We start from the raw sequence: 14,442 nt of genomic DNA, 5'->3' as shown, positions 1-14,442 counted from the left end.
AAAGTGGATCACGAACGAAAATCTCAAGCGAAAAAGATCGTAGTCGAAGTGCAGTGAGCCGGTCCAAACCATCGCGAAGCCCGAATTGAAGGCCAGGAAAGTTTTGCTGTGTGTTTGGTGGGATTGAAAGGGATTCATTCTCTATGGGCTGCTCAACTATGGCCAGACCCTCAATTCGGTCTTCTACTGTGAGCAACTCGATGGTTTGAAGCAGGCGATTGACCAGAAGCGGCCAGGATTGGTCAATGGGAATGGTGTTCTGTTCCACCAGGACAACGCTCGGCCTCACATATCTATGATGGCCCGCCGGAAGCTACGGGAGCTCGGATGGGATGTCCTATAGCATCCAACGTATAGTCCGGACCTAGCACCAAGCGATTACCATTTCTTCCGGTCTATGCAAAACTCTCTTGGTGCTACTAAGTTCGCCTCAAAAGAGGCTTGCGAAAACTGGCTGTCTAAGTTTTTGCAAATAAGGAGGGGGGATAAAGAAGTTGCCTTCTAAATGGCAACAAGTTAGCGAACAAAACGGTGCTTATTTGACTTAAATCGGATAATTCTAAGTATGTTAAATAAAGCGTTAAAATTCGATCACAAATACGACATTACTTTTTCCCCAACCCAATATTATGAAAATTCGAGGGAGACGTGCATCTTCTTCGGAATCTCAGATGAGGTGTCATATCTCTCGAATAAATTTGCAGCATTATAAAGGGGCGAATGCACTTATCAGTCGTCAGATCAATAGCTGCAAGACATGGATATACCTTATGCAAGAACCATGGGCGGTTGGTGGGGAAATTAGGGACTTAGGGACTTAAACTTCCAAAATGCTGACATGCTGTATGCTAATGGAGGTGATAGACCTCGCTCCTGCATGGTGGAGTTCCCAGTGAAACAACTGGATTCGGTTCAAAGAGGCTCAAAAACGATAATCTTGGAGACGTTTTTGAGAAGAGACCAACGCTCTGAAGGCAACCTCAAAGCTAAAACGGATCCTTGTCAAAGAAAGTAGCCAGCAATTGGGTTATCTACTTTTATAGACCGGGAGGTACACAGAAAGCGATGAGGAAACGGCAAGCCATTTGCTTGAATTGCACTTTCTAGGCAGCATCCAAAATTTCATCTCGGGGCTGACAGACCCATACAGTTCTCAACCTGAAAATTGGACTCTGCAAAGTAGTTCCACGAGAGCGAGTGAAATGGACATTTCGGCTCTAGTAATAGAGACAATGTTTGCCCTGGGCCTACACATTCGAAATATATACTGCGCTTGCCTAGCACACGCTTATATTCCAACCAGCTGGCGTGATGTCAAGGTAATATTTATTCTCAGACCGCAAAAAGCTTCCGACCGATCAGTCTAACTTCCTTTCTACTAAAAGATTGGAATGACTAGCAGATCGGTTCATAAGCGATACATATATCCCTAAGTGGTCACTTCACTGTAGGCAATATGCCTACCAGAAAGGAAAATCCACGGAGACGTACCCCATGAACTAATGGCAAAAATTGAGATGTAAATGTCCGATAAAAAGTACGTTTTAGGCACATTTATGGATTTTGAAGCCTCTTCCAATTATGCGCCATTCGAGGCGAGACAGCATGGAATTCATCCGCTGTTAATTAGTTGGATCCTTCACATGCTTGAGTGGAGAAAAATCCACATATTGGTAGGACAGAAGCATATTGAGGCAGGGTGTCTTAGCGGTTGCCTACAGGAAGGGGTTATCTTTCCTCTGTTATGACTTCTGGAAATCACAATAGTTTTCGCACAAGCGTTTGCGGACGACCTAGTAGTAAATATTAATTCTTTCTGCTTTCCACAAATAATACAATTAAAAGCAAGGAACACCGATTCAATGATTTGACGAAACTATTTTTATCTGTGTGGTGATGTAGATACCTGGAAATTCAGAAAATTCGATTTAGTCCACTTTGCACATGGGCCACAGATAGCTATCATCATCATCACCAACGGCGCAACAACCGGTATCCGGTGTAGGCCTGCCATAATAAGGAACTCCAGACATCCCGGTGTTGCGCCGAGGTCCACCAATTCGATATCCCTGAAAGCTGTGTGGAGTCCTGACCTATGCCATCGCTCCATCTTAGGCAGGGTCTGCCTCATCTTCTTTTTCTACCATAGATATTGCCCTTATAGGCTTTCTGGGCTGGATCATTCTCCTCCATACGGATTAAGTGACCCGCCCACCGTAACCTATTGAGCCGGATTTTATCCATAACCGCACAGCCATGGTATCGCTCATAGATTTCGTCGTTATGTACGCTACGGAATCGTCCATCCTCATGTAGGGGGCCAAAAATTCTTCGGAGGATTTTTCTCTCGAACGCGGCCAAGAGTTCGCAATTCTTCTTGCTAAGAATCCAAGTCTCCGAGGAATACATGAGGGCTGGCAAGATCATAGTCTTCTACAGTAAGAGCTGAGCAGATATGTATACATTTATTTTTTGTACCTCACATGCATTTCTTTTTTTTTCTGGTCAATAAATAACTCGAAAATCTCAAATCATCGATAATCAGACAGACAGACGATACGTTGATTTTAATAAGGATTTGTTGTCCTTCATAATCGTAAAACTAGCTAAGATTGGAGAGCTCGATGGTTCTTGAGATACGTACCTTCTTACGATATTCTGCATAAGGGTTTGTCAGGTATTGATTGTAATTATCCAAAGTGGTCCGCATATTCAGAAATCTTAATCAGAAAGTTGTCGAATACAATTTGCTGACTACGATTACAGAGCCTCTGCCACTCCTCCTCTGAAAGTCCGTCGAGGTGTTTCCTAGGAAATATTATATTCCTTTGAGTGTTAACCATAAATCAATGGACGAAAGCAACCATTACCTGATTGAAACCAAAATGTATCTTTGTCGATCAAGCCAACCTAAACCGGCATAGATCCTATGAGACGATAACTATTGAACCTACAAGTTTAAACTCACTAAATAATGTCAGAAGCACCTTAATCCCTAGAAATTCTAATTATATAAGAAACATTCCCCTGATATATGCACACCACATATGTAGTATCCTTCTGCATGCACGCATATGCCGTAACTTGGACCCAATGCATACAGGAATTTCCGGAACCGAATTGCAGCACTGAGTATCGAAGCCCATAATCTCCCATATCCATGGATTTTGCAGTTGGCAATCAATTTACAAACTGCAATCATCTCCAGAGAAAGGAAGTTCGTCCTGGAGTAGATAGACGTTCTACGTGTATGGATATATCATATATATAATATAAACGAAGATATGTCTCCTGATTGACGATTGAACTGTTGCTATCTTTACTATGCTTTCCATTGTGCTTTGAGATTTGAGTGAAGAGAATATTAAACAGAAGACCTCGGGGAATTGCGGAAATGTCCAATAATTTGTTGGTTAATTTTACAATTTATTTTCTAATGAATATTTACAGAAAAAAGAAAACACATATGGGACTCTACAGATTGAGTGGAGTAGATTGGCCAGCAGCCAATGCAGCTCTATAAAAGTGACCGGTAACATGTTTTGGTACATATTTCCGCAATCATGAGTTTCCTGCAAACTCTAAGGGAAACTTAAATCTTCTCTCCTTTAAATTCAGTCGATTATTCTTCAGATTATTATAACCATTTGACTCTGAATCATTCAATAAGATAGTCTCCAGAGAAAGGGGAAGGTTAAGAATTCACTCACACTATTTCTGTTCAGGAAAGTTGAGACAACCATCTAATCTGAATTGATGCAAGTATTTCCTAAAAGGGGTCAAGCAGTGCACTGCAGGATTAACTGACGCGGAGTATAGCTCCCTGTGGTCAACCTACCTCTCTTGGAGGGTGAGTTGTCCCTCCTCTAGGGCGATGTACGGTTTTTCAGGGGCCAAGCCTCAGTGCGTAAGTTAGACCTTTCCGTGCTACGGGGGGCTATGGTACGGCGGACCTCTTAACCCCCATACTCATGGGAATCAAATGAGTACCCATAATAAAATAAGAAAAACTACAGCCAATAAAGCGGAACCCCGTACTGGACACAAACTGGTTAACCTGGCGGAGGCACATCTCCGAAACACTGAGAGCCAGGTGATTATACCCAAGAAGGGAGAAGTTGGTACGTCAAGGTCAACATTAGTATACTGCGAGGGCAACATCCAACAAAGACCACTGCTCAAAAAGCAGGGACTAGCAAAAGCACGTCTGAGATAAATACATCAGACGCCAGGAAGGAGACAGGTTTCAGTGGTGTAGGTGCCAAATGGTACCTGCGCTACCTGAAGGAAGGCCTGAAACCAGAAGAGGCTCCTAAGAAGGTTCAGGATAGACCTAAGCCATCTTTATTGGAGCTAAGAAAGCAGGGAGCAGCAGAGATTAGCCCTCATAAAGGGAATACTCCTAAAAAATCCAAACCTGAACCCAAGGAGGAAGATAACCCGGGCAGGTCAGGGGTGAAGGTAGGTATCAAGAAGGTCATATTCTGGTGGACTGCGCGATGGAAGACACTGAAGAGTAGTTTAGGACCATAGTTCCTAAATTGCCAGGCTGAAAAGGAGCAGAACTATCAACATGTGCTGGGGATAATATACTAGGAGCACACACGATGATAGTTTTTCTCCCAAAACCTCTGCAACAATGAGACGGAAGATCTCATGGACCTCCTAATCGCTCAGAATGAGGATCTCCATACGCGATTATGGAGAGACTTCAGAAGCAAGGTGAAGGGCAAGGGTAGACTCCTCACGGTCAGGATTGATGACCGATCACTGGAGGCAATCAAACGTCGATGCCATATCGATTATCGATTTGGCAACATACCTGTGCATGTGCACAAGGAAAAGCCGAGGAAAGACACCTCGAAGGAAACACCGGGTGAAAAGCATACCGAGGTCCCCGAAGAAGTCTCTAAAGTCATAGAGCCGGAATGAACTGGATCAGCTAAGGAAGTAGACCTGCTGCCCAACCGAGAGCAGAAGCTGGACGATCTAGGCTCAGGGTGGACAGCGACGTGCAAGATAACGCCATGTCGGAGGAGGATGGCAATAATCCGACAGTGGAGAAGAGCTGCAAACAATAACGGATTCAATAGCCAGCACGAAGATAGCCCAGATAAACCTCCACCAAGCGAAAGCTGCATCTGCGATAATTGCAAGGGCAAGTACCAAGCAGGACATTGGAAAAGTGCTGGCTCAGGAGTCCTGGGTGTACCAGGGGTAAATTTGCGGTCTGCAAGGGGGAAGCTTGCAGGCAATTTGAAACTCCTCTTGTGAAAACCAAACGTAATTTAAAATATATATGTCTTTCAGATGAGAAGAGATAAGTACCTCTTGAATTTATTTTTCCCAATAAGTTAGAAATATATATCATAGGGAACACTCCAACATTTGTGACCAGCACTAGACAGAAGGTAGTAGACATAACTCTAGGAAATTCTATAATGAACGGGCTGGTCAGGAATTGGAGGGTATCGGATGACCTCTCTTTGTCTGATCACAGAATAATCAGATTCGAAATAAGAAGAATAATAAGGAATCCCAGGAGAACGGATTGGGAATCCTATGTAACGTACCTGAGCAGCAAAAAGCCCCACTTTCAAGGGGGCGGTGACATCAGGAGCGAACTGGAACTAGAAAGAGTGGTGGAAAACCTCAACACAGTCATGAGGTGGAAGCTAAGACAGTTAAATCATCAAGGGATGCACCATGGTGGAACAGGAACCTGGCCAAAATGGGATCAAAGGTACGAAAACTTTTCAACTGAGCGAAACAAACTAGGGATTGGCAGAGGTACAAAATGCAATGACTACGTATAGCAACGCGATCAGGAAAGCAAAACGGAACAGCTTCAGGGAATTCTGTGAAGGGATCGAGCAGATCACAGAAGCAACTAGGCTTTACAAGGCTGTAGCCAAAGACGAGGCAATATCCTCTGTCTGTTTGAAGAAGAAAGACGGGACATTTACCGAAAATGAGGAGGACAGAATACACCTCCTACTCAGAACTCATTTCCCGGGGTCCTACCCCACGGCAGCAGGCGACAACATTCTGCCTAACAGCCCAACAACGAATAAAAGGAGGAGAAAGAAGAACAGAAAACTAGCAAAAGAGGTAGGTGGGCAGTGGAAACTTTTAAACTACTGAAATCACCCAGAGTAGAAAGCATTTTCCCAGCATTAATCCAGAGAGGCCTAGAAATCATCTTTGAGTCTCTTCTGAGGGTGGTAAGAGTGTGTGACCGCCTGCATGTAATCCACAATTGGTGGTTTCATGATGGGCCCTCAGTGAACGCTAGGAAGACTGGATTAGTTATGTTCCCTAAGAAGGTCAGGTGGGGCAGCTACACACTATCCACCTTAGCAGGGGTGGAAATCCAAATGGTACAAACAGTCAAACAATCAGGACTCCAAGTTAACGTGGAAGCACCATATCAAGAAACAATATCAAAAATCCTGCAGATTGCTCTAGTGCTGCAGGACTGCAATAGGTAAGATCGGCATATAGGCTTGATGCCATTGGCGCGTGGAAAGACGGTGTCTTGCGTCCATCAGGAAATTTCTTGGTAAACCCCAGGTGACTCTGATGCCCGCCGATCATATGGTTTTCAGACTTAATAATCTTTACCGACGGGCCAGTCGGATCGGCCGCAGGGGTGTTGTTGGGAAATCCGAGTATGGGACTGGCTCGACCTCTCAAAAAAATCATCACCATATTACGGACGGAGATATTCACCATTTTATTGGCAGCAGAAGAATGTTTGTGACAAAAATGGTGGTGTCGTATCATTCGAATCTGTTCCGACAGTCAGGCAGCAGTGTCAGCACTAAAAAGCATTCGTGATGTCGGTGACAGGGCACTCAAACATCTGAGTATAACTACGCGGTATTTTTAGCGATTAAATTACTTGAAATAATTAAAACTTGTTATTTCTATTCGTTAGTGTAATTTATTGGTCTTGTAAATACCAATATTTCGCGAACCACTTGTCCCCTTCATTTGCATGCTAACAAGACTTGTTAGAATAGAAAAAACAAGTTTTAATTTTTTTAAATAACTCGGACATCGCTAGTAATGAGGAAGCTGACGGACTAGTTCGCCAAGGTTCCAAATCCACAATGGTGGGACCAGAGCCAGGTTTTTGGCATCGGCCATCTACAGTCAAGTCTACTCTGAAGGGGGAAATGGCAAGGATTCACGCAGCCGAATGGAGAAATTTCCCGCCAGGCGAGAATTTTTGTTGTCCCTTAAGAAGTGGATAATAAAAACCCAAGAGGGGCTTTTAACGGGACACTATCCCTTAAACTACCACTTGGCAAAAATCGGAGCGACAGTCTCGGCCACATGCAGCCAATGCGAGTAGGGAGAAGAGACAGGGCCGTCCTTCGTAAGCAGCTGTCCAGCCTCTTCAGATCTCAGACGAAGATACCTTGGTAAGGTTTTCTTCAGCGAAGAGTCTGCAGAATTTTCTCAGATTTGCGAAAGCCGCCGGTGAGAGGCCGATGAATAGGCGATCTCCGGGAATAGTACAATGGGCCTATCAAACGTCTGAGTGCGTGGAGCTGCGACTCCCCCCAACAAAACTATACTAACCCACTTAATATTTTCAGTGAGTTTGAATTGGGTTGATTTAGTTTCCAGTTTTTTGTTCAAAAACGGGCTTTGAGAGTTTTGTTAGAATACACAATAGCCGTGAATTCCATCATTAGTGAAAATAAAATGCGAGTCTATTATTTGAAAAAAAATACAGTTTAGTTGAAGGGTGAGGTGTGTACTATTCTATTGGTGGGCAAAACTGGCGGTATTGCACTATATGAATCAATTCTAGGAGTCAATGCCATCAGCACTAAACGGAAGATAGTTTGTATGAGAAAAAAACAAATGTTCCTTGCGCTTGGCCGACTGGACGTTACTCTTCTAGATTTTGTTAAGTATGCTATGAAGGTCGAACCCATAAAAATCCACACAACGAAACGAACCGCCTCCCTCGGTAATCCGAAGGAAGGAAGGAAATTACAATTTATCCTCCGTCAATGAGAGAGAAATTACTTTCAATAGTGACATTATTTCATAAGTTGTCAATATGGAGCAGAGCAGTTGGTGGGTGTGCATTTCATATGTAGCTGTCTAGTGGGACCAATATATATCGGAGAGATCATCTTCAGAGATAAATCTGGATGCTCCTTGATATATCTGAGGGTAGTATAGTAAGGCCTATGGATGGAATTACGGTTTTTCCTCATTGCCTCTACTTAACGTAATCTACTTCGTCCAGGTAAATTCAATGAATAAAGCATGGAAAGAAATTTAAATCAATCAATAAATCGAAGGATCCGAAAGACTATCCTTCAGAATAAAACAGGGGTCAGGTGGGCGGAGGGTCCTACCCTCTATTGTTGGTTATAACATTCAACGATGTATCTACTCCTTATTATAAGGATACATACATTTTTTCCTTGCGGTCAGCTTATCCAGCCACCAAGGTAGTCCACAGCTTTTACATAGAAGGAGGTTAGTGTGTTTCGAACAGTGAATTGGTTTGCTTGCAGATTCGCTTATTAATAAAAAGTTGGAAGTCTAAAACGACGTAGTAAAAAGTTGCAATTTCTTCAGAAAGTCGAAAGATGTTATTCGGTTTGAAAAATTCTCCGGAAAACAAAATTGAAAGCATACAAGCTTTCGGAATCGTTTATTTTACGTTGAAATTGCAAGGAATGGTTATAATGGAAGACTATCACCTTCGACACAAAATACACGTTGTTATCAATTATGTCCTTACCAATATTTTCTACTACTCCTCGTTCATCATCCAATTGCTCTACGTTGACAATTTAAGGCAATTACTGGAAAATATCCCTATGAACATGTGTCTGACCGCCTGTTCCATCAAATTCCTTGTAATTCTGAGACTAAGACCCAGCCTCATCGAAATGAATAAACAGCTGAAGCGTCTGGACAGTCGGCCAATGACGGACAAGCAAAAAGATAAATTGAGAAAGGAAATTAAATTTTGCAGGGTAATTCCATCGGTGATTTTTGTGCTTTACATGGGAGTGAATGTTTCCTATTTCCTTGTTGCGGGACTTTCGCGTGGCACGAAACTTGGTTTTGAAACTTGGTTCCCTTATGATTGGCGTGAGAATGCCTTTCGGTATTGGCTTTCGTTCTTTATACAGGTGATATTTCAGCAGCAACTGGCCGTGCAAGATGTAGCAAATGATTCCATTGGGGTTTTGTATCTTTGTATATTGAGTGCTCATCTGCAGATAATAATGGAACGGTTTGCAGATATTCACCATGATCCTGAGAAAACCGAGGAGGAAAGTTTGCAGGACTTTATACGGTGCCTAGAGGATCATCGTGTTATAATGGAGTAAGTACATATCTAGATTCTAAAGTAGATGCACTTTTTTTTAATTTGTCTACCGTTGCAGTCGAGTGATTTATGCCAATTTTCACTTTATTCGTCTTTGTAGCCTCTTCGAAATAATACAGAAAACTCTCTCCTTCACAATTTTCATTCAATTTATCACATCGATCCTCGTATTTTCAACTGCTGGTGTAGTATATCTCAGATTCTCACCATCATCAACCGAAACTGCGGCAGTATTTATATTTATGGTGGCGGAAATTTCGGAAATCTATCCATCCTGTTACTATTCAAACAAGTTTATGGAAAAAACGGACCAGATGGTATTCATGCTCTACTCGTCAAACTGGATGGACTTATCACCAAAATACCGAAAATATCTTATTATATTCATGCAGATGACGCAGGAGAAGAAAATTATATTGGCTGGAAAACAGATACCAATAACTTTGACAACTTTCATGTCGGTAAGTGAGGAAATTGGGTCTAAATTTTTTCAACAATTTTCCAAAATCTCGTACCACACCTTTTGGCTAATTTACTCAAAAACTACCACCCGAGGTAGTGCCCCATCCGAAGTGGATTCCACTTCGAAATCTCAACATTTCATGGCTCGATTTGGCCAAAAGGTATAAACACACAACTTGATAGCCAGCCTCCTCTCATTTTCTGGCGAGTGCGAGTGTATGATCTGGAGATCTACGTTGAACTGACGGATACGTAATATTTTTGGATTTGAGATCTTTCTTCCGAGTGGAGCTATCGTTGAACTAGAATTTGTCAGAAATTTTCTGAAGTCATCGTTTGAGGATTCAATCTTCCCAAAGGCTTAGCCATCATTATCACATATCTTCTTTTTCTTAAGCCTTTTTCCCGTTCACAAACGGGGTCGGCTCGTCGTGATCGGCTTTGTCATTTGGCTCTATCGAATGCCTGATCTGGGTGCAATGTCGAGGCTTTCAAATCCCCATCTAGCGTATCAAGCCACCGTTGTTTAGGTCTGCCATTTGGTCGTTTACCCTCGACTACGATGTTCAGACCAATCTTGGCAAGTGAATTCTCGTTTGCACGAATTACGTGACCATACCATCGAAGACGCCTCTTTCACAACTTTTTCACGATCGGTGCAACCCCATAACGATCGCGGATATCCTCATTTCGGATGTGATCTAAACATGCGACACCACTAGTCCAACGTAGTATCTTCGTCTCCATTATCGCAAGACGCCGTTCATTGTCTTTTATAGTCGCCCAATACTCGGAACCATAGAGAGCGACTGGACGGACGACATTGCGGCAAATTTTAGATTTGAGACGTTCGTTGATACGTCGATCAGAAAGAACACCAGTTGTAGAACGCCACTTCATCCAGGTTGCGTTAATGCATGAAGCAATTTCATAACGCAGTTTTCCATTGGCTGATAACGTTGACCCGAGGTATTTAAATCGCTCAGTTCTGGGCAGATCACTGCTGCTAACAGTGAATTTGCCTGTTTCATGGGGATCGGTCGTCAAAAATTCAGGTTTGTTTAAATTCAATCTGAGACCGTGTTGCATGAGGCGATCATTTCATTTTTGAACAAGTTGCTCGAGATCATTTTTGCTATCAGATGCTTGGAAAACATCATCTGCATAAAGCAGTGTGTAGGGCGCTGGACGTTGGATATCCTGTGTGACGGTGTCCATAACAAGAACAAAGAAGAGTGGTGAGAGGGCGCTTCCTTGATGAACACCAACAGAGATACGAGGCGGTTTTGATACACCCACCATACTTCGTTCTTTACTTTTCGGATCATGGTAGAGCAATTGAACCCAGCGCACGAGTTCTTCTGGCTCGAAGTGTTGTCGTAAAGCATACCAGATGAGTTCGTGTGGTACACGGTCAAACGCTTTGTCTAGATCCAGAAAGGCAATGTAAAGAGGGCGATGCTTCTCACGGTGTTTCTCCATGAGTAACCGCGCAGCGTGTATTCTGTCAGTAGATCCGCAGTTCTTGACAAATCCGACTAGATTCACGGTTATTTCAACGATTTCGCGAATACGGCTGTCAAAAATGCGTTTAAAAATCTTCATGGTATGGGAAAGTAACCGGATCGGACGGTAATTTGAACATTCTGCTGGACTACTTTTCACTCTTTGGGTTGTGGTACTTTCTTGCCAGTGAGATGGTGTTCTTCCTTCCCGAATAACCCGGTTAAAGAATTCACTGAGCCACAGTGTTGGGTCCCCGCTCTTGGCTTTCCAGAGCTCAGATGCGACGTCGTCAGGTCCTGTTGCTTTCCCTGATTTCATTTGTTTTATTGCTTCCTCGACTTCAGTTGCGCTGACTGGTGGAACTGTTCCAAATGTCGGCAATGATTGTGGAAGTGGAGGATGAGCATATTCTTCAGTTGAAATCTGCTTGAAGTATTCTCGCCATCTATTCGTTGCGGCTCGATGGTTGGTAAGCAAAGTACCGTTCTTGTCATTAACGCAACAGAAGTGTTTGACATCCGGTGTGCGTTCGTTACGGCTTTTAACAAGTCGATACAGATCTCTCTCGCCATCCCGAGTGTCCAGTTTATCGTAAAGATTTTTGAAATGGTTCGCTCGGGTGGCAGCGACCGCTTTCTTTGCTTCCCGGTTGGCATTCTTATAAATTTGCCAGTTAGCAGGCGTTTTATCGCCGAGAAATTCGTGGTAGAGGCGTTTCTTTTCACGGGCCTTCATTTCAACATCATCATTCCAAAGCCAAGTATCTCGGTTGATGTGCCGCTTACCCGGCTTGGTGACCCCGAGGGTGCCTTGTGGATCGTGTCTTTCATTTGGTTCCATGATTCTTCCACATTCGTAATGGTCGCCAATCGTATGAGTGAGACCGTTTCTTCTTTCTTCTCACCAAATCGACACCATTTAATGGGCGGCGGGCCAGTGCGTTCCTCACGCTGTTTTATCGGTGGTTTAATTCGCAGGACGGAAATCAACGGCCGATGTTGAGGTGCGATGGTCTCATAGGGAACGACTTTGCAATCAATGACAGGGGTAAAATGTTGGCGTTTTATGAGAATATAGTCGATTTGCGTTTTACTGTTCCCACTATAAAATGTGGGAAGATGAGACAATCGTTTGGTGAAGCATGTCCGCAAAATTGATTATACGCTCGCCACCCTCATTGCGCGCTCCGAACCCCTTTCCCCCATGGCATCTGTTACCGTCTGCCTTTTCACCCACATGACCATAAAGGTTGCCGGCAATGATTATATAATCGTCAGCAGGCACGTGACAAGTCTTTTCATCGAGAAGTTGCCAGAAGGCATCTTTCTCGGCATCAGATCGACCTGTCTGTGGTGCATACGCGGTGAAGAAGTGAATAGTGTGATCACCTGATATAATGGTGAGCTTCATCAGCCGATCATCAAATCGTTCGACTTCTTTAATGGCATCACGGAAACCCTCTGAGATGGCAATGCCAACACCATATTGAGTGTGTGGGTTACCGAAATAGAGAAGTTTGTAGCCATTTTTACCGCGTTCGCGTTCAATGTCGCAGCTTTTGGCACCAGACCATCGGGTTTCTTGCAGAGCGCAGAAATCAATGCGCCTTTTCCGAAGGGCTCTTGCGAGTTCCTCTGCCTTTCCAGTTAGGGTATCAACATTTAGCGTGCAGACACGTATTTGTTTTGTTCGTTCTGTGCGGACTAACTTGCTTACGTCCTGACGCCGTCCATGCGTTAAGAACCCTTGCCCATTTCTCGACAGGACCGAGGCCCGTCCTGCCGCGTCGACTGAGGTGAACGCTCTAGCATTTCTCCGAGGTTTAATCGGGTCATCATGTTTGTAACGACATTGTATGCATTTTCTTGGTCGACCTATCGCGGGGCCTGTCACCAAGAGAGACCAGGTAGGATTTAGCATAGTAGAATAACTCCAACGATACTCTATTTATCTCTTTCCCTGATCTCAGCATTTTATTTTTGTTTTACTGAGGATAGTACAGAGTACGTTGCCTCAAACCCTCCTCCTTTACCTGGGCTTGGGACCAGCATACTATAGCATGGCGGAGTTAGCCATCATATATTTTCCCCAAATTTTGAAAATCAACTAAATATATTGTTAATGTATTTTCTTAAATATTGTATAGGTAATGAAGGCCATGTACACAGTGTTAACGGTCATGAACCCATCAGAGTGAGGAACGGTAACCACATCTCTCAGGGAAGTGCAGTTTGCCTCTACTTTTACTTTCGGGCACTCAGTGATTTTACAAAATGTAATATCATTTGTAGTTTTCAGTCAATAAAATAAAACAAGTCGGGAAGCCGGAATGTTTTATGTTTCCCTATGTGAAGAATTTTGTGTGCATGGCAGTTGCATCTGCAAAATAATTAAAATTCAATTGGGCTCAATTTTTTGAAATTGTTATTTATGCAAATAATTTGATCTGGAGGGTGGTGCATCGATAATAGTCAACTTCATGCGCATCACACTAAGAGTTCAGCATTATTAGCAAATGTGAAGAAGTTCACGTAAACTAGATACAAACAAGTCGGGAAACCAGGAGCTGGACACTTCAAGTATGAAAGGTTTTGTGTATTGTTTATGTAAAAACATTTGAGTGGACATTTGTCTAATTAAAATATTCAAAAATTCTGGTAATCTACTATTACTAATTTTATTTGACTAGATATCGGTATGGAGGATATTCCGGTTAAAAAACATTTTACATCCCCCTTTTACATGTATGTAAACCTAGCTGAAAATTCCACGCGCTTCGGGTATAAAGGTTTTGCGTTCATCTTATGTAAGAAACTTTAATGCACACTTTTCTATCTGCATATAGCTACAAATCCAACACATTCCTTCATATCTTTCCAAACTACAAGATATACATACATATTACATCCATAGATATTATCCTCACCCTAAACAAACAAACTGCCTCCTTGCGAATACTGTACATATATATGCACGTACATAAATTGATCGTACCCATATTTCCGATTGACTTCGTGCACAAAAGCATACATATGTACATATATAGTACGTATATTAAATAAATATGGTGGTCAAAGGATAGTATAGGTCCCAGGGCGAAA

The 14,442-nt window shown here is 42.9% G+C and overlaps 1 protein-coding gene across 1 annotated transcript in view; it reads left to right on the top strand.

Moving 5' to 3' along the window:
• LOC119660454 (odorant receptor 33b-like) overlaps nucleotides 1-13,902 on the top strand; it is a 33,780-nt gene extending 19,878 nt beyond the window's left edge. Inside the window, exons 3-5 of the mRNA XM_038069014.1 lie at nucleotides 9,174-9,370; nucleotides 9,474-9,834; nucleotides 13,488-13,902. Of these exons, the coding sequence (XP_037924942.1) occupies nucleotides 9,174-9,370; nucleotides 9,474-9,834; nucleotides 13,488-13,538 (609 nt within the window). The 3' untranslated portion in view covers nucleotides 13,539-13,902. The remainder of the gene's footprint in view (nucleotides 1-9,173; nucleotides 9,371-9,473; nucleotides 9,835-13,487) is intronic.
• The last annotated feature ends 540 nt before the right edge of the window (nucleotides 13,903-14,442 follow it).

Source organism: Hermetia illucens, chromosome 6, assembly GCF_905115235.1.
Source record: "Hermetia illucens chromosome 6, iHerIll2.2.curated.20191125, whole genome shotgun sequence".
Classification (NCBI taxonomy): domain Eukaryota; kingdom Metazoa; phylum Arthropoda; class Insecta; order Diptera; family Stratiomyidae; genus Hermetia; species Hermetia illucens.
Note: the sequence above shows the minus strand (reverse complement) of the source record. Positions and strands in the feature narration are given on the sequence as shown.